This window comes from Anser cygnoides, chromosome 2 (genome assembly GCF_040182565.1).
Source record: "Anser cygnoides isolate HZ-2024a breed goose chromosome 2, Taihu_goose_T2T_genome, whole genome shotgun sequence".
Lineage (NCBI taxonomy): Eukaryota > Metazoa > Chordata > Aves > Anseriformes > Anatidae > Anser > Anser cygnoides.
The window spans coordinates 32,247,634-32,274,710 of NC_089874.1; the positions used below are offsets into that span (position 1 = coordinate 32,247,634).

General features: G+C 37.3%; 1 protein-coding gene across 7 annotated transcripts in view; it reads right to left on the minus strand.

Moving 5' to 3' along the window:
* SNX13 (sorting nexin 13) overlaps positions 1-27,077 on the minus strand; it is a 68,557-nt gene that overhangs the window by 31,916 nt on the left and 9,564 nt on the right. For 5 of the 7 annotated variants that reach the window (XR_010829152.1, XM_066991791.1, XM_066991789.1 and 2 more), the window contains exons 2-9: positions 14,935-15,047; positions 10,003-10,105; positions 5,327-5,416; positions 4,807-4,928; positions 2,539-2,660; positions 2,286-2,387; positions 1,522-1,610; positions 1,076-1,159 (exon numbers count right to left, since the gene is read on the minus strand). Coding sequence is in view for 6 of the 7 variants with exons in the window: in XM_066991791.1 (XP_066847892.1) it covers positions 1,076-1,159; positions 1,522-1,610; positions 2,286-2,387; positions 2,539-2,660; positions 4,807-4,928; positions 5,327-5,416; positions 10,003-10,105; positions 14,935-15,047 (825 nt within the window). In the remaining variant the exon portion in view is untranslated. Of the gene's footprint in view, positions 1-1,075; positions 1,160-1,521; positions 1,611-2,285; positions 2,388-2,538; positions 2,661-4,806; positions 4,929-5,326; positions 5,417-10,002; positions 10,106-14,934; positions 15,048-18,516; positions 18,687-27,077 lie in introns of those variants that run through there. The other 2 variants (XM_066991790.1, XM_066991792.1) reach the window with 2 other exon arrangements.

A 27,077-nucleotide genomic window follows, 5' to 3' on the forward strand; every position in this document is an offset into this window, starting at 1 on the left:
AATATTTACTTCCCCATCTCAAAGAAATTATGAAAAGTAATATTTGGGCCATCATCATAACAGAAAAACTTTATAAAAGCTTCAGCATTCTATCTTTGGATGCAGTCGGGGGCAGTGCTCAGTAAATAAAGAAGGAGGCCAAGTTACAAAAAAAGAAGATGTGTAGGAGGAAAGGGGAAACAAAAATTGAAATGCTTGGTGCACATGTAATTTTTCCATTTCACATTCCTCTAGAAGAAACATGAAAACTTTTACAAAAAAACGAAGGTGGCCAGACCAAAGTAAACTTGGTATATGTATACGTGAAGCAATTTCATACATAAGAATTTTTACTCTGAAATCCAAGGGTGTTTTCAGCACAGTCACTGAACGCACACATTAAGAGTAAGATATACAAATAAAAGTAGACAGAACTTGCAGAAAGTAAAAAAAAAAAATGATACTTGACTAATGACATAACAAGGGAAAATGAACTTTAAGCACAAGTTTTAACTTGCATTATCAGACAATAACATTAATTAAAATGTAAATGTTCTATTTACATTATTTTAATATACGCATTTTTTTTCTGCAGGTATATTTAGAGAGATGTCAAAGTAAAGGTTTTGTTTCTTCCCATTAGTTAAATTATTAAGAATTGCCATAAACATCTCTAGGAAACATCCTGAGACTCCTTAGCAGAAGCCAAAACCAAACACACATGCACAAAAAGCCACCTTACTACTTGTCATTCTAGAGGTCTCTTCAGCTTTAAAAAAAAAAAAAATACACAAAGAAAAAAAAAGTCAAGGAAAAAAAAAACTTTCAAGGTTACCACCATACTTTCAGAACAGCTAGGTAATACAGACAACTTTTGCCAAAGAACAATATAGAGTACAGTTAATACAGATAAAGCATAAGTGCATGCACACGCACCACACCGACACACACACAGACACCAGCCGTAATTTCAGTACTTCTGCCAATATTGATTAACTTTCCTACTCAATACCTACCTGCCATGATCACAGGGAACAACGTAAGTAAAGGCTTATATAAAAATATTCTGGAAATATAAAGTCATGATAAATCTTACCATCCATATGACATACTGATTAATATAATCAGGATCACTGAGCTGGTTTATTAATGGAAGAAGAATCCCTCGGGAGAGGATTTCCTGAAAAAAATATAATTACTTTAATGTATTTATTCATAAAATTACTAAGTGCGACAATCTAAAAATCACTGTATCGATGCTAAAGAAAAAGCATGTAATAACAATTATCATTTAATGGGAAGATAATAGTACCTCAAGAAAAAAAATATCCATTTTAACATGCTTTTCTAGTGTTGCTAGAGCTACAGAAAACTTGGGAAACATTTCAGACAAACTGTTCCCTGCTATTAAATACTTTTCAAAATTGTTCATTTAAAATAATCCAATGTTAAGTTAGAACAATTAAAAAATAAAGTAAAAAAATGAGCAGCTTTAAAAATTCTTATGGCATTAAACCGAAGAATTAGGATGACTGTATTTACCCTGACAAAGTATCGCATGATCTTGTTCTGGAAGTCTCCAGGAGGTAGCAATATATACAGTAAAACCTCACACAGATCCCTTAGGAATCCTAGGGAGGGAGAACAAAACAAAAAACAAACACGAACTTCTCAGCATAATTTTGCATTATATTGTTTTTCATCCTACCTTATAACATAAATACCAACTGATAAATCCTTAAAATAAAATTCAAACATACAGCTATATATGTTCTTATAGTCCAAGCATCATAGTTACACCTTTCAGACTGAATATAAGCAGCAGTGACATAAAATCCAACCGAGGTAGCTCTACAGAGTCATAAAGCCATGAAAAAAGAGCCAAATTACAAGAACCAAACAAGGAATTCCAATATATTTTCCTTCATTAACAAATATAGATTATTTTTCCGTCCTGCATATTTTGCCAACAAACTGATTTCCCCTGAAATGAAGATTATGGAGTGGTAAAACAGATGAGAGATCTAACAAAAAAAAAAAAAACCACAAACAAACATCTTCAAAGCCACCCTTCCCTGTCAGAAAATATTTTGAACGTATTTTTCTCTAATGAAAAGATGGATAGCTCCATATATACACACACCTAAAATATTAATATGCACAAATCAGAATAAATATACGTATTGTAAATAATCGTGCTTTGAAAGTCACATACTAAGGCTTCAGTATTTATTCATATTTGTAACTCGATAGCATTTTAATTCTGTCTGCTATACTAAAATAGCTTCAGAAGAATATTGAGAGACCTTCTTCATCTTTGGGAGAAGTGCAGACTAGGTCACGACAGACTTCTTTTTCCATTTCAACTTCAACCTCAAAGAACGTATCTACAAGTTCCTCAGCTTGGTCTACGCAAAAGAAAAAAGAAAAAAAAACTTTTCTGTAAAGATCAGAAATTTGAGAGTAAACGATTAATTAAAAAAGCCAAATATTTCACACATATAAGACGCTTGCCAACTTAAGACTCAAAGTAAAAATATATTTCCATCATTATGTTACCTTTCATCTGATCACCTTTCTCTGCTATTCTTTGCTGAGCTTTTCTGAAAACTCGAAGATGAGTGCCAAAGTCATCAACAAGTCGTGTAGTGAAATAAGGCTGCCAGTCTGTTTCCTTTGACCTATCAGAAAAGGGGAGCCATGAAAATTAATTACTTTATCCTGAATACAAAAAGCAAATATAAATTTCTACTTACTTCTCCCTGCCAAGAGCCAGAGTGATAGCAAACATGGAGAAGCAAAGAAATAAAAAAGCCTCCTGATCTCCTATTCACTGAAAACAAATCAAATATTGTAAAAAACCATTTTACAACCCACATCTACACATTATTTATGTTTGAATTACCTTAAAGTTAACGCTGATATCCAGTATGGTATTCTGATTCTCATCATTAGTTTAAAAAAAAAAAAAAAACCTCACACAAACTGTCTACAAGCATCTACAACCTAAATGTTCCCCAGGTCTTTTTCTCCCATAGTTTCTGTCATTTTAGAAGGCACATAAAATCATTTTCTTCCAAATTTGCAGGATATGCACAAGAAAACATACCTTTCATTTGAAACTACCAACAACCTAATATTATCAACAATTGATTCTATACCTTACATGAGAAGTAGTTGGCACGAATCTCTAAATCAACAAAGTGTTGGAAAATAGTCACCGTTAATTTTCATAAAACCATTTAATTACTGGTCTAAGAAAGATGCAGATATACTGATGTGTTGTCCATGCCTTCCTAAGCGGAGCTGTCTCAAAAGGCAGTTAACCTGTTAATCATCGATAACCCAGATCCACAACGAGCACAACAAACAAATCACACAAAAACACTAGGTGGCAGCCTTGCAGCATTCTTCGGTAAGAGCAGCTACAAAAGAAAAAAGAAAAACCTACACTACTCGTTCTCTATAGAAATTCACAGGCTAGATGAAATTAAAGATTATGTAACTAATTTAAAACTGCTACAGCTATAACCAATTGCAGTCATTTTAAATGCACTAGATCATTTTCTCTCAATAATAATAATAAATTGCTGCAGGTCAATGAAGATGATATGATTTGTACAGGAAGAAAAGACAATTGCACGGGAATGGTGGCTATTTTTGAAAAGCGGTGATGCTGAAGGAAAAAAAATAAATTAGTTATAACTTGACCTGCTTTGACACAAAACCAGTGCTTGATAATGCTCAAAGTTAACTTCATGAAATAGACAAAAACATTGTGATTGGGCAGCCAAATCAATTTCAGTTAAGCACAGTATTGCTTCCCATATGGTATTATTCATTCAGCTTATCTTTTATGCTTTCCAAGTTTATGACATAATGGAAAACCTAGGAAACCGTCAGTAAGATTTTGTTATCATGTACTTCTCCTAGCATTAAACCTAGTTCTACATCTTCGACCTTTCTTGCCAGAAAAGCATACTGATCTACATTTTCAAGGTCAGAAGAAGGGGATGACAGCATCTCAAAACTTGCTAAGAAGTTTATTATTATTATTTAGGTTACCCACAACTGCTTCTAAAGAGAAAACAGATGATCACTACAGTGGGATGAACGCTTGAAATCATTACTTAGTAAAGAAGAATATGGATATAAACACACATTTCCTGGGCTGAGAAATCAGCCATGCTAAAGATAAATAATTTCCTAGACGTACTCCCTGCTACTTGATTAAGCAACAACTGAAATATATTGGACAATTAACAAACTATCCATTTGTTCTGAACCATGTAAGCTCATTTTTTAAGGAAGAATTACATTAAATCAATAATTAAATTCCCCAGATTACTACTCCTTTGAAAATACTCATTGCTCTTAGATATTGAAGAGCAACACCATTTTTTAAAAAAAGTTTTCCGAGTTGATACAGATATTTGACTTAAGGTTTTCAAATTGATTTGTCTTGGGAATTGCTCTGCTGTTTATATGAAACAGACCTGCACAGAAAAAGGTGATGACTCACGCAGCTCAGTGCCTAAACTGCAGAAAAATACTATTTGCTAATCTTAGGCATTAATCGAAATCTTGAAAAGACTATTTTGAAAAGACCATGACTATAAACTTCACCTTCTTTTATTCCTTAAGGGATCAACAAGACTGTAGCTCTCTTGGATTATAATCTTAAAGTACATTAATGTTCTTTCTGTAAAATACAGTGAACTATGCCAACAGATAAATTAAAAATTGTTTAACTATTACCATACAACCAACAGAGGTAACTGTCCATTTGTTTAGTCAGTGTATTGATAAAAATACAAATAATCTTACCTGGCAGAAAACTGAACAAGTGCATACTGAAGAGCCTGCCTGATTTCCAGAAGAAACGATTCATCATCACTTAGTGTGTAATACCAATACTGCACATAGTCTCTCAGGGAAAACTGGATTACCTGAAATTGAACAGGGAAAAGAAAGACACACTAATGAACAAAACAGGACAATACACAAAACAGCTTCTTGTGCCTGGTAATGCAACAGCAGTCTTAAAAGGTTCACATAGTGAACTCTACCATTACAAAACTGGGAGTGAAACAATAAAACTCTCATACTAAAACCTCTTTCTCATATTGATTCATGTGAATTCACCACTGCTATGCCAAGAAACTACAACATACAGAAAATGGACTCAAATGTTGCCCAATATCCTAGTCCACCCTGGATGTTTTCCACTTACCACTCTCAACTATAATTTCTCAACTTCTATTTGTCTCACAACTACTTAGATATTACACGCTCAATACTTGGAAAAATAAAAATAATAAATTAAATAGTCCTGGTTATAACTTACCTGTTGCAAAGGCTCATCAATTATATTTGCACCTGTCAGTCTTCTGTCAATCTTAATAGGTCTGGCTTCACGTTTCATTTCTTCTATGCACTTGAAAGAGATTAGGAAATTTTAACTCTGCAGGTTTGAGTAGAGCTGGATTCTAAGTATAGCTGCTCATGATACTTGTATACTTCCAGTAGCAACTCTGTAAAACTTTATGATTGCAATCTATGTAGCGCATAAGATCTAATATCCACATTTTTTTATATGGTAAATAATGGCAAAAAAAATGACTTGCATTACTTCTTGCTTACTGTACAGAAGCAAGTTTGCTAAAATAACAGATCAGAAGGAAATAAAACTCAAATAGCAGTAAAAGTGCAGAGATAGACAGCAGCACAAGCATGGGTAAGACTCCATCTTAATACTTGACGATGAACTTCCTGTGTAGCCTCTGGCAAGGAATTGTACAGGTTGTCCCCCCAACCCCCTCTGTTTCTTTATACATCTCAGGTTATTATATACGCCAGTAGAGAAACTACTCTTTGGTACCATCACAATCGGACAGGCAAGTCTTAGAGAAGTAATTGATGAGGATGTAAAAAATTGCCTTATAGAAGGACTTGCAACTTATAGCAGTTTACTCCAGGTATTACTTCATCAGAGCTAACTTGCAGGAAGCAACATACTGAAAGAAGTACTTGCTGACAGTGTTTCACTGAGTGGACTAATACGGTGTCCTTCTATAAACTTCTGGTGAAACCTGCAATTAGCCCCTTTATTTTCTGAGAAATAGCAACACAACAACCTACATTACTGTTCAAAAAAAAAAATCAAGTTTTTTTTTCCCCCCTTTTCTCTAGAGAAGAGAGTGAGTTATGGCTGTACTGGGGACATAGAATCATCAAAAATATATATATATATATATAAAACATAAAAATGATAAACAATATGCCCAGTATTTCTATTCTACTATTCTACATGATTCCCCCTAAGTCTCTCTCGTTCAAACAAGTTCACATTCAGTGAATGGTGCTGAAATACAAGGTCAGAAAACATCTCTCTTTTCAACTAACAAGGAAATATTTGCTGTTGCAAAGTTCTACATACTTTTAAAGGTGAGGAAACAGTTTGATACTACTTCAATATGTAAAAAGTTGACTCGTATTCAAACAATATTCCAGCTATGTATTTATGAATTTGCAAAACATTTTTGTCTTGACAGTGTCAAAAATGCCAGAACAGTACAGAATGGAATGATTATATATTGCTACTAAACAGTTATAATTGCCAAAATAGTTTTAAAAGTGAAGTTTGAAATTTGAGGATTGCATGCACAAAACCACATTTGGAAAACAGAAAAAAAAAAAAAAAGCAGCCAGAAGGAAAGCAGAAAAAAGAGAGAAACAGAATATGCAAGGTTAGTTGGTAAAATCTGAATGCTTATAGGAGCTTAAGATTCATGCTTGGGTCTTGTCCTCAGAAAGTCAGTCCAACCTTCTGCTCAAATCAGAGCCAACTACAAGGTTAGACCATTCTCACACATTCCTTTTTCTCCAGTGAAAGTTTTATGTATTTGCCATACTAGGTAAATAATCTTCCATCAAACTTACATAATTTCCCCTTAATGCACGGCATTCATTATATATATAACAAGCAGCATCTATGCAAACATATCTGTACCAAATCCTGTGTTGTGAGTTCTCTAGACCTTGCTGCACTCTACGCATTACTTTATCCACATTTTGGTGCTCTGAATTTTAACCTCTTTCTTTAAAATCAAGCATTTGAACATTCATTTTCACTTAAAGAAAAACAAAACAGAACAAAAGAAAAACAGTACCAAAATCACAGAATCACAGAATGGTTGAGGTTGGAAGGGACCTCTGAAGGTCATCTAGTACAGCCCCTGTGCCACACTTGGTCACCTAGCGCATGTTGCACAGGATGGCATCCAGGCGGGTTTTGAATATCTCCAGAGAAGGAGACTCCACAGCCTATGTGGGCAGCCTGTGCCAGTGCTCTATCACCCTGACAGTAAAGAAGTGCCCCCTCATATTCAGCCAGAGCCTCCTGTGCTTCAGTTTGTGCCTGTTGCCTCTTGTCTTGTCACTGGGAACAACTGAAAAGAGACTGGCTCCATCCTCTTGACACCCTCCCCTCAGATATGTATACACATTGATGAGGTCTCCCCTCAGTCTTCTCTTTTCCAGGATAAACAGGCCCAGCTCTTTCAGCCTGTCCTCATACAACAGGTGCTCCAGTCCTCTCATCATCTTTGTAGCCCTCCTCTGGATCTGCTCCAGCAGCTCCATGTCCCTCTTGTACTGGGGGGCCCGGGACTGGACACAATACTCCAGGTGTGGCCTCACCAGGGCTGAGTAGAGGGGCAGGATCACCTCTCTTGACCTACTGGCAACACTCTTCTGAATGCACCCCAGGATCCCATCGGCCTTCTCAGCCACTAGGGCCTGTTGCTGACTTATGGTCAGCCTGCTGTCCACCAGGACTCCCAGGTCTCTCTCTACAGAGCTGCCTTCCAGCAGGTCAGCCCCCAGCCTGTACTGGTACTTGGGGTTATTCCTCCCTAGGTGCAAGACCCTACACTTACCCTTGTTGAACTTCGCGAGGTTCCTCTCGGCCCAACCCTCCAGCCTGTCGAGGTCCCTCTGAATGGCAGCACAGCCCTCTGGGGTTATCAGCCACTCCTCACAGTTTTGTGCCATCAGCAAACTCGCTGAGGTTGTACTGCGTTCTATCGTCCAGGTCAGTGATGAACAAATTGAACAGGGCTGGACCTAGTACTGACCCCCAGGGGACACCGCTAGCTTCAGGCCTCCAACTAGACTCCGTGCTGCTGAACACAACCCTCTGAGCTCTGCCATCCAGCCAGTTCTCAATCCTCCTCACTGTCCACTCATCCGTCCCACACTTCCTGAGCTTGTCTATGAGGATGTTACGGGAGACAGTGCTGAAAGCCTTCCTGACTGCCTTTGAGAAAAAGAGCTTCCTATCAAGAATCCACATCTTCAGATTACTCTTCCAACTGAAAAGCTCAACTAAACTAGCTAATGCTGTATTAATAGAGTGACAAAAAAGACACGCAGAACACTACTGTAGACGACAAATAAACATTAACTGGAGGACAACTTCAAATAGCATTTAGTATGAAGGGTTTTTTTTTTCTTACTTACTACAAAAAAATCCATACATCAGTCAACATTGGTAAATTAAGAAAAGTGACATACATGCACCAATAATCCACACTCAAAACCAGAAGTACTATATTTGCAACCATTGTACAGAAAAAGACATTTTATTCTTTCATAAAGCAACTGGAGCATACATACATAAAGGGGTCAAAAAAACATTAAAAAAAGGTTCAGAGCAAGTCTAAAAGACAGAAAAAAATTGTTTGTAAATCTGCTCTCAAAAAAGTGTAAGACATAAGCAACACTTCACAGTCACTATAAGCACTGTAATCCATATAGCGCCGAGAACTTTAGTCTCCTAAAATCATGTTTCATTAATGGAACCAAATCATTAGTTTGCTGACTCATTTTTTCAATAGCGGCAATAAAGCCTTAAATTTTTCATTTGGACCAATAAATTTACTCTCAGCTTAGAATCTACTTAAGTCCCAGACATCTCAGTTACACGCACACACAAATTGTGATTAGAAAACATGCTGCTGAATCACAAAGCACATTTCTTTACATGTGCTGCTGATAAGAAAGTTGAAACCTCCTCATCACAGACAACATGAAGTGCAGTGACCAACAGTCTGACAGTTGAAAGATGTTTCAACAAAACATTTGTGAGATTTAGCATCTTAATGTAACTAGCAATTTTTAGGTTTGTTTTCTCTATACTAATGAGTTCAAACCAATTAGGCCAAGTTGCACCTGCCAAGACATATAGATTCATAAACCAGGAATTGCTACGAATTCCACATCTTGGCTATTAAGAACTTATTCTGTACTACAGAGATGCAGATTTAGCCAATTAGAATGCCTGAAGTCTATCTAGTCTATCTAGTCTAGGATGCCTAGGTCTATCTACCTGGTAACATTTCAGAAAAGAAGACAACAAAGTTGGAAAGTCTTACCAGATCACACTGCTCCCTCATTTGTGTATGCATTTCCGTGATTTTTGCTTGGCCTTACATAAATTTGGTCAAAGATAAGAGCTTCTACCTCCCTTAAGTACTCTAAATCTAGACTTCATCAAGAAACTCACTGACCACAAAGAATCAAAACTGGCAAAACTACAGACCCAAGGATGGAAGAATCATAAGTAGTCACAACAATCTTGCAAGAAAACGCCGGAAGGAGCTAACACCTCCCCACCTCCGCCTCCCAAAAAAAAAAAGTCTAGAAAAGAATAGTTTAGTAATTTCTAACATATAGCATTAGACAGTTGCATCTTACTCTTTTTGCATAATGAACTCAGAAACAGTAATTGAAACAGACTTTCCATAAATGCTTTAAAAGCTTATATTTCAAAAAAGAAAAATCTTGCATTGCAAATTCATACCCAGTGTAATAGCTGACTCAAAACATAAAAGCAGGATCATTTGTTTTGGGAAACGGGTATATTTCTAATTCTTAGAATAACAATGCTAATCAGTTTGAATCTAAGTTTCAAAGCTATAAAGCCTGATTTACAAGTTAAGGTCAGTAAAGACTCCTTACCTTAGGGATCCCAACTGATGTACAAGGAAGAAATGAATGTTCACACTGCTCCAGGTATTTTTCTGAGTTGCTTTTTCCAAATAAAAGAGTAACCACAAAACCCCTAAAATTGAAAAAGAAAGACAAGCTAGAACGATCTTTCTAATCCCCACCCTCTAGAAAACATTGCACAGTTACAAAATGCCAATACTTGACTCTCACCATTGACTACCATACGACAGGGCTCTTTCATTGTAGTATGCTACTCAAATTAACTGACACAATACAGTATGAAGTTTTCCAGTCTTCTGTTCTCATTCTTAATATAATGTTATCACACGGTAAATATCTATAGTCTATACTACAGAGCCTGCTATGTAGAAGAACCTTTAAGAGCATGCTGCCTATGCTCACAAATATTAGAAGAGTGAAAAAGGGGTACATGTATAGGCCACTCTGGTTGCATTTATACAAAGATGCTTTTACTTCAACGCTATGCAGAAATAACCTCTTTACAGAGATATTTAGACCATGACATTGTGATAATAGCCACAAAAGCACCAGAAAGAAACTGACGTAGTAAGTGTAGAAAGTAACTACTGATTACACATTATTACATAGATTTAAATGAGAAGTAAAAAGTTTTCGATCTGGAACTTATATTAAGCTGAAAAATAAAGTAAAAATCAATAGTCCTATCAAGCTACCTAAGAACAGAGAGGCAAAGTTCTCCTAGAAGAAAAAGTAAGTTAAACACAAGGTGTTGGGGTTTTGTTATTTAATTCAGCATATAAATTCTAGAAACAAGCACACTCCTGGACCATTTATTTTTTAAAAAAATGTTACATTAGAAATTCATTACTTTACCCCCTCAAAATTCCTCAATAATATTTAAATTATGACTTGTAGTTAAGCAGGACAGCAACTACTTTTATTATTGTTTTCTTTGTAATATAATGAAAGCACAATGGAAAATAACCACTATCAGAAGTTCAATTTTGCTGCAACAGGAATAATTTATGGCTTATGACACAGGGCACAAAAACAAAAACAAAGCTAGTTTTAGTAAGAAATAGATGAAAACCTAAAGGCTGTGCCAATTATAGCATAACTGAAGTAGGGAGCCTTTGAAAGTTGATCATGAAAAACAATGAGAAGCTACTGCTGCTCAAGACTAGTCTTGGGATGGCTAAACATGCACAGCTTTTTAAGCAAATATCAAAAGTATTCCATTTAAAGGACAACTGACCAATGCTTGTGGTCACAGCATCTAACAAGGTTGTTCCATGCTAGAAACATGCTGAAATCATACATTCTTTTAATATAGATTGCTCCTGCTAAACTATATTCTTACTCTTATGATTAGCATTTAGTTCCTAACCAACACATCTGAATTAGCCAGAAGTATTCCATTTGAAAGCTTTAATTCCCAAGCTGGGAACCTTTCTTTTCAAGTACTGTAATGCTCAATAATTCAGAAGTAGGGAGGTGATCGTTTATACTGTAATAACTCCAGAACAGGAAAAAAAAAAAAAAAGCCACACAAAATTATTATGGGTAATTTGATAATGTAGAAGAAAATTTCACTTGATATTCTGATTCCTTTACAGCCTATAGCATCATCTTTATCTGCCAATCCCAAATACTTTCTACATCTACATGTGAATGAAGGACAACAAATTAAAAAAATAATTAAAAGCTCTAATTGCTTTTCTGCTCCAGATGCTTCCAGATAGCTTTAAAATCATAACACCAACACTGCTTTTAGCATCATAATTCAGTTCAAGGACAAAAACTTGCTTAAAAAACTCCACAGTATTAGTTTCACTATGCCAAGTTGTTTGTTTGTTTCAATCATTTAAATGTTTGGGTTTATTTTATTTATAATCTGTCAATTTCCTATTAGAAATCTCAGTCTGCTTTTAAAGAAAACAGTATTCCCAAAATGCCTTTTTTTTCCCAAAATGGTTTAACTTCAACCATATATTAATAATTTGTATCAGAAAGAAGGGGAGAGCTACTTCCTTTAATTCAAAAGGATCAAAACCTTGCAAGTAACTAGCTATAGATTATGATCATTCAGTACAGCTGTTAGTTAATCAGAAGCTTCCAGTGCAAATGCTTATCCAATTCATCAAGAGGATATTCAATTCAGTAAATGAGAAATCAGTTTAGTCTTTTCTAAAATTGAATAGAACAGAAAAAGAACGAGACTGTAATTTATTTAACCAGTTATTTTTTTCCAAAGATTATTGGAAGACCAGCTTTTCACAGGGATGGATTAACAACAGAGCAAAGGTGAAAGGCAGAAAAGTGAGGACTACAGATTTATCTTTTTCCTATCAAGTCTGAAAAGTAACAACGTCAGCTGAATGGCTTTGTAGAAGTCAATAAGCAGCTAGCTTCGGAACCAGTCTGGTAGGAATTAGAATAATCAATGTAGGCAGCCAGACACATATACATGGATATTATTAAGTATTGATTTTTTTTTTTTTTTTTACACAATGGAGCAAATTCCTTTACATGTCATAGTGATTGGTGGTCCAAGAAATTTTAGTTATGACAGTATCAGAAGCTTAAGGCTGCTGGCAGAACCACAGATCACATAACTTCTATTTTACTTCTTTAGAATGCAAAGAGAAAAGGAGAGAGAGTAAGGTAAAAAACACACATGGAACATACACGGTACAAAGAAAAGATGGGTGAAAGACAGGCCCAGCATCAGGTTAAGGGATTTGCACCAATACTTGAAGTAGAGGCAACAAATATTTTATGAAGCTTAACACCTTGTAATAGTCTTGGCTATACAGGTTAGAGACAGTATCTACCTCTTGCCTCCTGTTTTGGGTGGAAAGATCTCAGTTGCCTTAGGGATGAGTTATCAAACCCCAAACTCTAGCTTTTTTTTTTTTGTTTTGTAAATCAATCCTAAAACAAAACAAAATTAAACAAAGACGACTTCTGATTTAAAGCTTTCGTATGGACACACAGTATCCTTCTATCCATACAAACACAGTAGCATGCTTACTACAGGCTAATTGTGCAGGAGGAAAGACACCGTTAGGAGTATATAAAAAAAACAACTAGATAGCACACAACAGAAGTGAAACAGTAGAAACAGATAACATTGATACAGCTATGGCATCATCTTTATTTTCCTTCACAACTCACTGGCACATAGTATAAACATTAAGGTCATTATTAAGGATGCAACCAATGTTTTCTGTTTGAACTGCAAAATGGGACAAAAGTAGCCTCCCAGCTAGCGGAAGTCTGAAACCATTGATATAAGCCACCATTTGTGAACAAGTGTAAACAGCTAGAAAACTGTGTGCCAAATTGGATAACAATTCAAAGAATTAAGATAAAGTTACAGCGTGAAAAGCCACATCCAAAATTGTTACTTTGCTCCACATAAGGGTATAGTAGCTTCCTTAATGCTCATGCTACACATGAACCAAAATTAGATTATTATCTTAATTTACATAACTGATGTTATATCATTGCTAACCATAGGTGAAAAAGTTATAAACAAATATTAATGTTATAAGGTAAGAGGAACAGGACCAAGTGTTTTGCATAACTTTGCATGGGAATTAATTCACAAAGAAAAGTAGGCAAGAATAACTTTAAAATAAACCTATTTGACCTAGTTGGTACTCCTGATTCTGTATGCTGACTGTTAAAGGATGCATCTCACACATCTGACAAGATAAACGATGTAAAAAAAGGACCAGACTGCAGCCTTAGCCAAGAAGGTGTGCATTTTAAGCTAAACACTCTACTGGAAGGGCTAAGACTTCATATCTGTCTAAGTACATAAACATGTAATAGGAAAATGGATACAAATTCTGCTTTAACAAAATTTAACAGTACCACAAGATGATTTTAGTTTTAAAATCAATGCTCAATGACTAGCTACAAAAATGAACCAAGTTGCATTGATGGACAAACAGCCAGCAAAATATGCCAGTCATACACGTATCAAGATTCAACAAGACAAAGGCATTTACTTAAAAACTAGTTTAACTCACCAATCTCGTAAACTGACTACTCTGCATTCTCAGACAGGGAATTCCAAGTTTAACCCAAGTTTAAAACCCAAGCATAGCATCTCCAGTTCTAGACACTAAATCCATTGCACTTTTTGGAATGACAGAGAAATGTACTAATATTCTTTACTGTATCCAATAAGAAAGCTAAAACGGTGTTTCAAAGCGAAGAAAAAGAATAAAGATAGCCCAAACACTCTCATTAGAAGCCAATCAGGTTGTGGAAAACCAAGAAATATTGCTGTCCTGCAGAAGAGACAGATGAATGAGAGGAGGGGGGAATACGTCACCTCTCATTTAGATCTGGCATTAGAAGTAAAGGTTATAAGGCAGACATATACAATGCAAAAGTAGTGCTAAGGACAATTAAAATACATTCTGTTTGCTCCCTTCCTGTCCATAGAATAAAGTATCTACAGTTACTAATCTGATTTACTTGATGAAGGTGTTACAAGACATGTCAATAAACCAGAAAAACACCCGCTCACTGTCCTCATGAATGAAGTACCTTATGTAGGAAAAAAGATAGTGAGAAGGAAAGGAGACATAATTACTTGGGAGAAGAACAGAAATAGGAAGTAATGAACTGAAAGTAACAGTGGTATTAAGTGAGTATTTGTCCTCTTAACATCTCTTATATATAGCTCTTTTGCTTTTTTTATTATTATTATTTTAAATCAGTCATCTTTTTTGCCTTGGCAAACATAGTATAAGCAATATTCAGCAGAAAAAAATTATCAAAAGTAAAATTTAAGATCAAGAAAAAAACTCAGGTCACAAAGAGCTTTTTAAATGAGGATGTAATTAAATAGAAGTCACTGCAGATTTTCACAGCAAACTGCTAATACACGCATTAAAATTTAACCTCAATTATAAAAAAAACTGTAAGTAGTCTACTTACCCACCCACGAAGCAGAGGATATAAAATGCAAAGTAAAATATAGCAAAGGGTCCAAAAGTTATTAGAAAAAGCACAACACCAAGACTTCCCCATCCCCATATGGAAAGACTGGTCTGTAAACAAGAACACATAGAAAAAGTATTATTAATATGATATTTTTTACAACTTTAAAGTCTCCAGAGCAATATTTGTAGTTTATTAAAAACTTGATACATTTTAACTGTGTAGGAAATAGACACTTTGCTTGATAAAATAAAAACACTAAGTAAGAAGTGCATATTGCTACCAACTTCCATTGTGAGCCAGCAGTCTGCTTTAGCCAGCATTAGAGCATTTTTCCACTAGCTACTGTTAGGCATCTCTCACTTCAGATGCAACTATTATGCATAAAGTGTCAACTTTCTTCTCTACATTTTTTTTTGTACACACTTGTTTCTTGAAATACCTTCTTCATGTGAAATTCTCCACTACTTCCAAGAAAAATACAGACTTTGCAACAGAACAGGAAAATATCACTACAATCACATTTACATGACTAAACGTGCAATTTTCCACAGCCGAGCAATGCTGTATCTTCATTAGATGATGCACTGGTCAGCCAGTACATCAAATATTGGATATAAATTTACTTTTACTCTTTTTTTGAAAAGAGAGAGGGAAACTTAAGAAACTGATCATTATATCGACAATTTTTGTTAGCACAGAAATCAAGAGCATCCAAACAATCCTCTAGTATCTAAAAAGGATTTTGTTTTGAAATAGTGAAATTTAATACCAAAAAGAAGAGAGATCCCATGGCAGGACAGATTCATCGGCAGCGGGGGGAGACAAAAGCTGTTTTGAAAGCACCCAGTGCAGCTGAAGTCAACCATAAGAGTAGCTGTGGATTTGGTGGTTTCTTAGGGCCAGTGCCTGCCATAACTGAGCAGACAAAACTCCTCCTGCAGCGAGATATGGGGCATTGTGCTGCTACACACTGTGCAAGCACATGCACACACATAAGTATATACACACAATCTTTATCTCTCTATATAGATGTATACCTGTAAATATATAAATGTATGCGTGTGTATACGTCCAAAACGCAAGGTAGTGAAAACCTGACTGTGCGGCGCTACAACGGCTTTGGACCCTCACGGTGCTGCAATGCAGCCGGAGAGTGTATAAACGTAATTCAGCCTAGTCTACAGTTCAGTATGGAAAGCATGTTTCAGCCAAGGCTCAAAAGTGTGAAACTGATGATGACAAGTATTTATAGGCCACCAAAACTGTTCCAGCTCTATGTTTCTCAACTTTTCTTTTTTTGCTGGTGTCTAATTTACGCCTTTCCTACCAGTGATCAAATGACACCCTGATGGAAACTCAGACAACTGCTATGTCAACAAGTAACACTAAGAAAGCACTTAAATAAACTCGTCTTGCAGTTTGACATTTAGAAAACAAGCAGAAATTGAACACCAGATTTGCAGAGAGCCCTTTTTTAAAGCTTTTAATAGGAGAGATGGGGGACGCTTGCCTACATTTCTTATTTTTCTGAAGACTATTTAGATTTCACCTTTCTCTCTTAGGCACAGAATTCAGAAAAAAAAAAAAAAAAAAAACTTCCTGAGGGGGGGGGAAAAAAAAGTTTTCAGAATCCTATAAACAATGAACAGTAATAAAAAATAAGATTCGTACATAAAGCAGCCTCAGTTCTTTTCTGAAAGAAAGACATCGGGCTGCCCAAAAGCAAAATCATAGCTCTACGGAGAGATTGTTTCATGGATGTACAAGGTAATCACCAGAATTATTTAATTCTTCCTGTTTTATTACGAGTTTAATAGAAAGTTGAGATTGGATTCTGTTTTCTTCCTAGTTAAAGCTTTTTAGCAAGAGATGGAGAAGTTATAGTGGCTTTTTGTTTGGAATTTGGGACTGGAAAAAATTACACTCATCTACTTACTTATTTGTTTAAATTAAAGTGTCGCTGCTCAAAAACTGAACTGAAAGAGATTCAATTCTCTTTCAGCTGAAAAAGTGCGTTGACTTTATTAGGTGATATTAACCATGCAATTCAAACAGCTAAAATGCTAAAGAACAGTGTTAAAATAAACTAAAAAAATCTTGGTCACAGCTGAGTAGAAGATTCTTTTAACTTCTAAGAAGTAAATGCAGCAGTATTTTGAGAAGACAGAGACAACAAAAGGGACACCAATACAAAAAAACGGCAAACACAACAATGAAAGTGCCATGAGCTCTCATCATACATTCTCATTATGCATCTACATTCTAATACGCAAAGACAATTCCTCCAATTCATGCCCTCAGAAATACGTACATCCTAAAACTTCTGCACAGCACTACACACAACAGGAAGATATGCACGCAGAAGATAACGTTTAATCGTGATCTCTTCATATCAAAAAATCAGTATGCTTAATGGCATTATTCAAAAAAGTTGAAGTACCAAATATGGGATAAGAACTCTAAATGACTTAACAAAACTTAATTAAACTAGATAGAAGGGTGCATATTCAGGGTTGGATGAATGCATAATTAACAAAGAAAGTTCTCTAACTCTAATAGATAGAACAGTGACCTTTTGTCCTACACCCTAGCTTTGCAATTTAGCATATGGCTACAGAGATTCAAATCTCATTTGGTATTTTAATAGGATTTCTTAAAACTCGTACAACTCAGTACACTGCAGTAAGTACAACAGATACTGGCCCAATTCTTATATACTTTAGACACGTGGTGTATAGTCTTGTGGATTTCTGAGAGAGACATTCAAAAGGATGCAGCGATGAGAAAGGTTCCATTCAGGCTGACTGCAAATAAAGGTTCCTGTAACCTCACACTTCTTAAAGGGCCATTAGCAGCATGTCTCCCAAACAAAACTGAAATCTAAGTTTCCTTTACCACATCGAAAGCAACTATGAAAAGCAAAGAAAGTCCTAGTATTACTCAAGTATGACTATGCAACTCGTACTGCCTTAGTAGAAAGGTAAGGTGAAACTAGCTGGGGTATTCAAAAAATAAAAAGTCATACCCCTCCTACGTAGAACTTCTTCACAAATAAGCTGTATTTATAACGTCACTTCAAAAAAAAAAAATTTAATGAAGCTTTGTCTAGTCTTACTGAAACTGGTTGTAGGGTGAGTATTTGTCACTCTTGACATTAAGAACAAGCCAGTCTCCTGAAGAGATGCTTTAACAATGGCATTTAAGTAGCAGCTCCCCAAAACCCCTTAAAAGAAGCTGAAATGACCCCTGCCAGGAGCGCACCCTTCCAAACCGAACTGTCAAAGTTGCAGCTACTGAATTTCAAGCAACTCCGGTCAACTGCCTGGGGCTGAAGAGATAATATCGGCCTTAATCCTGTGGGATGCACGTACGTGTGCACACTGTGTGCGCGCACAGGCACACGTAGACGATGGTTCTTTGCTCCAGATGAACAGTGCTTCCACCTCATCACCTGGACCCGCACCGGCTTACCATCCCTACAGATGCCGTACACTTGTCCCACCATCACCGCTCCCTCTCTTTCGTGTCTTAACTTTTACAAAGAAAGACTTCTGTAGCATATTTGTAAGGTCATACCCATGAGGGGGCTAACGCAGCACCACAGAAGGCACAGTCGTCTTCTTCCATGGACTGGAATTGCTTCAGCAAAATAAAGATCAAATGTAGTAAAGGGCTGCCTGCAAGTCAAAACTGCACACCAGAAAGACTCATTAGTTACAAGTCAGGTGAATATTCACAAATTTGATTCAGCTGATGCAGATAACACTATCAATGACACCTGACTTTTTTTGTTGTTTTGGACTGGGCTTTGTTCATTTTTCCCACTCAATGTCCCCCGCACCACAAAAAAAAATACAGACACCTACTAAAAGAAGTACACAAACTTGTTTTCTTATATACCTCTGCTTTTCCTTTGTTTGGCTTCTGCTTTCTAATTAATGCAGCATTTTGATGGCTCCTGTTGCACAACTACAGCTGATACAGCTGAGCTCAGACTGACTATGTCACCATCCATGCAGGACTTTGTGTATATCCGTAAGATTCACCGCCTAGAAACTATGTACGGTTTATAGACTAGACAGACAGAGTCTTAAAAAAAACAGTTTAAGAGAATAAATATCCCACTGTAATTTAGTATGCAAGTAGTTATGCATATGATAGTTCACTACTTACGAATTAGCTAGATTATTTTTCAAGCAAGTCAAGCAGGAGCGTGGCAAGGTTTTAATGTACCAACCACAACAGCAATGAGTTACTACAACAGCATACGTAACTAGTAACTATGCTTTTTTTTTTTTTTTAACTATACTTTAAAGTAGCTTCCGCGGGTTTCTTGTTCATTTAGTCCAGTGGACAAGCTTTCAGAGCTTTGCTTCTAATCCATCTTTAAGCAAAACCCTCAGCCCCGACACAGCTTTCACTGAATATTTGCTGAGGAATGTACAGCTGTGCTCAGTTTGCATTTAAACTGGTGCGGTCAATTTTCATTTGCAACTGCAACTGACAGATACCTAAGTGCTTCTCCTTTCATGCAAAAACAGCTCCAGGTGTCCAGCCGACAGATGCTCCTTTTCTTCTTGCCTTCCCCTTTGCCACCAGGCAGCAGCCACGTTTGTGTCTTGCAGAACAGACAGACAAAACGGCTGGAAAGGCTGGGCTCGGGAAATACCTACTTGTCCATCTACAGCTTCGGCAGAAGACCACTCATATCACACAGCTGTAACATCCAAAAGGCCTGTATTGCTACTGCTGGTTGCCCTTCTGAGCGCTTTCAAATCGAAGGCTTGCAACAGAATAGTCTGAACTTTGAAAGAACAGGGTCATTTAAAAACAAAAACACTTTCTTGCAATTATTTTACTGTGTATATCTGATTATATCCGTGTATATCTGATTAGTGTTTTTTAAATGGCAGTAGGTGACAAGTACCTAGCTAGATAAGCAAACTAGTCTTTGCTATTTTAGTATTTTTTCAATATGATGATTTGCCAAATGTATTCAACGCCACCTGTGGGCTCACATTAAAAAAATTGTCAAAGACTGCATATACAGTAGATGTCAAGTTTAATTTTCTGTTAATTCTCCACATCTGCGTTTTCACTCAACTTCCATTTTAAGTGTAAATGGAATGTGTTCATGTATAAACCTTTCTATAATTAAGGCAAGTGTCATTTTTGTCAAGTGATTAAAAACATTATTTTAGGATTCAAATTACTGTGTCTTCACTAGCATGACAAGTAGAATTGGAAAGCAGTATCAACTGGAGTACCAATTTCATCTGCAGTGAAATTGTTATGTTACACTACCAGGAGAAACATTTAACAAGTACAAAATAAACCATTAATATCTTTGTAGTTACATTCCTACTACATGCCAAATCTACAGCAATCAAAGTGAAAGACACATCAAGTGGGGTTTTGAAAAGAGGTCTGCATATCCCTATTTCCTGACATCACTAAAGGTCTCTTTTAACCTCTTCTGTCTCGTCCTTTTGCCCTTTCCTTCCTTAGCCCAAAAGGCTCTCTCAAACTATGTAAAAACTAATTGCAGTGAAATCTATACAACAATTTACTGCTGCAGTACTCACAAGAAAACTCTTGGGAAAATTTTAAAGAGAAGGATTTTCATATACTCTGTTCTCCTTTTATTACTTTAAGTTTAGTTTTTTCCCCCTCCTTCACCCAAGTAAGCCTAAAATATTAGAGGATGTAAATATAAACAAATCATCTTTTAAATAAAGAACATTACACAATGTTAAGTTTTAGAAAGTTAGGCCCGTGAAGTTTCTTCTGGGTAAGTGCAATATTCTTGCTGATCCCTCCTGGTTACGCAGGCTGGAAGCTCCCCTCTTCCGTACTAAACAAGAGTCCATCTGTCCCCGCTCCACCTCAGCTCATCCTGTTCTGCTTACGGCATGCTTCGTATGTCAAATGGTTTAATTGGTTAACAGTTGGATTAATCCAAGAGCAGCCATGCCTAGCTCTGTTTAGCTCGGATTTTCCCGCTGCTTCTCACGCTGCCTGAGACAGGAAAGCTTTGGGGATCGTGTTCCCCTGTCCCCTCAGCTACACAAGTTGGTCTAGCAAAGTGCTTCAGGACAGGTAATAGCTTCTGCTACATCCTAAAACCACAATCACTGCACTGCTTCTGTGATTTATGACATTCATTTTTAAAAGTGCAAAGCCTTTAAATGAAAATATATGCTAACATCACCTTAAAGTACACAACAATACAACAGAAACATAGTATGTAATAAAAAGTTTAAAAGCTGTCGTGTTATTGCAATTCATTTTTATCAGAAAAATTACTAAAATAAAAACTGCCTTATTGTTGAATATTACTGATTAAAATAGCAAAATTATGTTGTATGTTTTGATTAAATTTGTTTGTGCACGTAAGATGATTAAGAAAAAGAACAGTCTTCTGATTAACACTGGTTCTGCCAGAAAGAATAAATATTTACCCCAAAACTTTCTTTTCAAGTGAAAAAGCAAAGTGAAACAGTCTGGATTAACGAGTCAAGGGGCTTTTTTGGTTTTTGTTTGTTTTCTCACACCTGCTCCACCAGCATTCCTGATGACAATGCGAAGTTAGGAAGTGGATTTAATTAATTATTTTAATTGAACCAGCCTTCATTTTTCTAACATTCATTCTCTGGGCTAACATCTATTTTATCTACAGCAGAAGTAACTACAAAGGACAGAAAGCCTTGTTTCACATAACCAAATTTTGAAAGTGGAATAAATATTTAGCATGTAACTAGGAAAACCAAGAGGCCACCTTCACAGACACAGACACACACTTTCTGTTCACAGGCTTGTGGTAAAACCCTAATTCTAAACCATAATCTAATTCAAAAGGACAAGGAATCACAGTCAGGTTTAAAAGCAGCAGTTCAGCATCTTGGATGATGATGAGAAATAGGAGACGCAAGCCCACTTTTAGCCAGTTTCCTAAATCTAAGAAGAAGTGACATACGCAAAGTCATTTTTAGCTTAATTTCAAAAAAGTGATCCTTACTGACTTGTATCTAACTTAGTTTGGCCAGAAGGAAAACAGACGAAGGATCCAACAGGACCAGACAAACAGGACCAGGCTTATTGCTTGACAGGATCACCTTAGGTGATCCAATGTGAGAACAAAGTAATCCCTCTAACTCAAGCTGGAATTCGAACCAGTGAGATAATCTAGACTGTTCTACGTTCAGCCTCTGGATAAACAGATTACATCTATTTCAGGTCTTGCTAGTGCAAGACTCTGGAGAAGGAAAAGAGGGATAATCACAATCTCTTATCAAGTAACATTTAATATTTTTTTTAATACAAAAATGACACAGGATGTGGCTTTCTGTTCAAAGGCCATTCTTGTCTGGGATCTTTAGGAATGGAGAAGAAAGTGGAAAGAAACGGGTTATAAGAGATCAAATGAACACTGATTATTTTTCTTAAAATAAATCCAATATTTCTTCCCTGGAATTATCACACAGTTTCACAACAGTGCCTAAATGAAAATATTTTGCATAATCTTAGACAAAATTGTCTTCAAAAAGTTTATATGCAATTGATACTTCAGGAAACCTCAAAAACTTTAAACAATAGCCCATAAAAACAGGAAGTGAAATGAAGTGAAAGTGCTTTTTTTTTTTTCCCCACAAATGCAGAATTTGTCAACAAGACGGAAGGATAAAATAAGCTCAATTCCATAAGATGATGAACATTTTGGAACTATACGCCACAGCACCAACTGTGCTTTTTCTGTTTTGCTCTTTCCGAAATAACTCCTGAAAAATGTCCTAGAAACATCAAGTGTGAAACACAGCATGGACAATACCTTCCATTTTATAGAAGCACCTTTAAGCAATATAATTATTCTCAAGCAAACTCCATACAAGTAGGTAACTAATAAACCATGCTTTAATGACCTATCTGTAGATGTGTATGATTGTAACTGAGAATTAGTATATATACAAACACACACACAATCCAGAATGGTTTAGTTATTAGTACTCTGACTATAAAATTAGTCACCCAAGTTTTTTGTTTGTTTCTTTAACCTACTGGTAATATCTTAAATCTGTTATTTGATACTTGCAGCACAATTGTCAGAGTCCCCTGAAATACATTCATTTACAACTCTTACTTTAAGATGAAGCTGCTCTGGATGCACTGCAGTATTTCACTGTCCAGTTGTGGTTTTTCTTAACTTTAAAATTACGTAACACAATCTAATGGTTCCCAAATAATCAACACTCCTTATCTAGATAAAAAGTTACTTTAAAATATTAAATTAGCAATGTAACTTTACAGTATTTTACCTGAGACTGGGCTAAATATAATGAGATATTCTAATTGCCTTATTAGGTCAGACTATAGACTTGAAGGAATATAAGCAAAAAAAGGTAATTCATATTAGCTGCCATAATTGCCAGAAGGGTTCCTCTAGAAATAGACACCTCAACGAGACCAAATATTAATTTCCACATTCTCCCTAGTGGTCAAGTCTGTTATCTCTAACTACTGACATTCATGTCACATCTTTGTGGAACTATTTTGTGGTTAAAAGATGCTCCACCACCATTCCAAAAAAAAAAAAAAAAAAGTAATTTTTCCTTTATTACAAACGAGGAAAACTACAAACAATAATGTAGGGCTCAGAAAGGAAACCTTTGAATTTCTGAGCTGTGATGTCATATTGCACCTTAACTACAGGCAGTACTGGATCAGGAACGTCAAAGCTCAGCTGAAGGCCAACACAGACACCTTCTCAAATTATATTGGCAGCAAAAGGGTATCTTCAAGAAGGTCAGTCCAGGCCAAGAGGGAAGATACAGGCCCATCGGCCTCATCGCGGTCCCTGGGAAGGCTGCGAGCAACCAACACGGATTTAGCAAGGGCAGATCATGCCTAACAACCCCATTCCTTTTTATGATGAGGAGAATGATGCAGGGAACAAGGAAAGGGCCTCAAACGTTGCGCATCTTCCCTTTAGCAAGGCACAATACCTCATTCTCCTTATCACCTAACTGGTGAGCTATGGGTTGATAAGTGGATGATAAGCAAAGAAAAAAAAATGACTGGATGATGGGATGCAAAAACTTCATCAGCGGTGCAAAGTTCAGTGGGCAGCCAGTAACTAGGCGGGCACCTTCAGGGACCTACATGGGAACCACCACTGTTTAATATCTTCATTAACTACCTGGATGAGGGGACAGGGTACACTCTCGGTAAGTCTGCATACAACACCAGATGAGGGCACAGCTGCCATTCAGAGGGACATCTACAGACTAGAGAAATGGGTTGACAAAGCCTCATGACATTCAACAAAAACAACTGTAGGCTTGCCGGGATGAAATAACCCCATGCCATAATACAGGCTGAGGGCCAACTCTCTGGGAAGGACTCTACAGAAAGGGATCCAGGGGTCCTTGCGGACAGTAACGCGAGTTGGCAGACAGCCCTTATGGAAAAGAAACAGAAGTGTTGCCAGCAGGTCCAGGGAAGTGATCGTCTATCTGGACATGAGACCACATCTGGAGTACTCTGTACTATTTTGGCCTCTCCATTAAGATACAAATTAACTTGGAAACCAACACACGGTATTTAATTCAACCATAAGGGATTTTCTGCCAAAACAAAGTACATCCACGTACCGAAGCCACATACTCACTCTACCAGCCATCATGGGATTGGTAGATTTAAAAGTTTATTGGTGATCCTAATTAATATTCTAGCCCCTATTTATATGACTGGGAAGTAACACAACCTTTGAAACTATCCTCCCCTCCAAACAGTGCTCACTTTGATCTTTAGAAATAAAAAAGGAGCAAGAGCAATAGTCTCCTAAACAACTACCACCAATATAATAATGGATGTTTACTGTCTAAACACTGGAATCTGAGGAAACAGCTACAAACATTATAATGACCGCTTTAAATAATTTGGGAGGGGGGGGGGGATCTTTTGTTCTTTTGACTCCAAAACCTCAACCAGTGCCAGCACCATGAATCTAGTTCCAGTTTGGACTTCCGCTTGCAATGATCTCCCCTTCACTATGTCTAATTGCTGTTCCTAAAAAATTACTAACAGTCCCCCAGCATTTGACCGCACATACAGGGCAACCAGGTGATCAGGCCCAGTCAGCATGGGTTTATCAAAGGCAGGTCCTGCTTGACAAACCTGATCTCCTTCTACAACAAGGTGACGCACTCAGTGGACAAGGGAAGGGCTGTGGATGTGGTCTCCCCAGCCTTCAGTAAAGCTTTTGACCCAGTAAGGCTTCCCACAGCATTCTCCTGAAGAAGCCGGCTGCTCAAGGCCTGTATGGGCATACGCTTCACTGGGCAAAAAACTGTCTGGGTGGCCGGGCCCAAAGAGTCGTGGTGAATGGAGTTAAACCCAGTCGGAGGCCTGTCAGTAGTGGTGTCCCCCAGGGCTCAGCACTGAGGCCAGTTCTCTTCAAACAGTGATCTGCACGAGGGGATCAAGTGCACCCTTGGTAAGTTTGCAGACGACACCAAGTTGGGCATGAGTGTTGACCTGCTCAAGTGTAGGAGGGCTCTGCAAAGGGATCTGGATAGGCTGGACCGATGGGTTGAGGCCAGATGTATGAGGTTCAACAAGGCTGAGTGCCGGGTCCTGCACCTGGGGCGCAACAACCTCACGCAATGCTACAGGCTGGGGGAAGAGTGGCTGGAAAGCTGCCTGGCACAAAGGGACCTTGGAGCGTTCACAGATAGCCAGCTGAATATGAGCCAGCAGTGTGCTCAGGTGGCCAAGAAGGCCAACAGCATCCTGGCTTGTAACAGAAATAGTGTGGCCAGCAGGACTAGGGAGGTGATTGTCCCCCTGTACTCAGCTCCGGTGAAGCCAAACCTCAAATACTGTGTTCAGCTTTGGACCCCTCACTACAAGGGCATCGAGGTGCTGGGGTGTGCCCAAGGAAGGGCAATGAAGTTGGTGAAGGGTCTAGAAAGCAAGTCTTATGAGAAGCAGCTGAGGGAACTGGGGTTGTTTAGCCTGGAGAAAAGGAGGCTCAGGGGAGACCTTATTGCTCCCTACAACTACCGCAAAGGAGGTTTATAGCGGAGATAGGGGTGAGTCTCTTCTCCCAAGCAAGAAGTGGTAGGACAAGAAGTTCTCTAGTGACAGGACAAGAGGCCTCAAGTTGCACCAGGGAAGGTTTAGGTTGGATAATAGCAAAATTTTCTTCACTGAAAGGGTTGTGAGGCACTGGAACAGGCTGCCCAGGGAAGTAATTGAGTCACCCTCCCTGGAGGTATTCAAAAGACATGTAGACGTGGTGCTTAGGGACATGGTTTGGTGGTAGACTTGGCAGTGCTAGGTTAACGGTTGGACTTGATGATCTTAAAGGTCTTTTCCAACCTTTTTTTTAAATATGTAGTGCTTTTTAACCAGGAAGATAATTAGCTTCAACTACAAAACTAAATGGATGTGAAAAGAGGAACCTCAAAGAAGCAGTTTCCAGTAGCCAAATAACAGATCCAGGCTGCAAATGTAGTGCATTTTAAGCAGCAGCTCAAATCCACTGAAGGAATACTAGAACCTTTCTCTGACAATTATGCTGCTACTCCGCTATTCCCTTCTTATGTTTAAACTTACTTCAGCTCTTTAAATGCACTAAGTTTTCTTGCCGAGATACCAAAAAGAAACTGATACAAATGCTTTCACTACAAATTCTCAATAGTCTCTGAGATTACATCTGAGCTCTCAGAAAGCCAAATTTTATATGAAGGATGCTTCTAGATGAAGACAAACATGAAAACTGATGTTATACAAAATGACAAAAACATTTACAAAGCTACAGCAATCCTCTAAACTTCCAGTTCATTACAACTGTTTTTCCGGACAGAATATCATCCAGCTGCATTAAAAATAAATAAAAAATGAGATCAGCACGTCCAAATTTTCCAGTAGTCTGTAACATCAAAAGATTTGCTAATTCTTTGCAGAACGGACAGTGCCTGAACAAAAAAAAAAATGTCTCCCTATTTAACAAGGGGAAAAGAATTTTTGAATACTATAGCCTTTTTCAGTGGGATAAATGTAAGAGGAATATCAATTACAAATATTCCCAATCTTTCCCCCTCCTGTGTTTAAAATCCCCTTTCCTAATCCCTCCT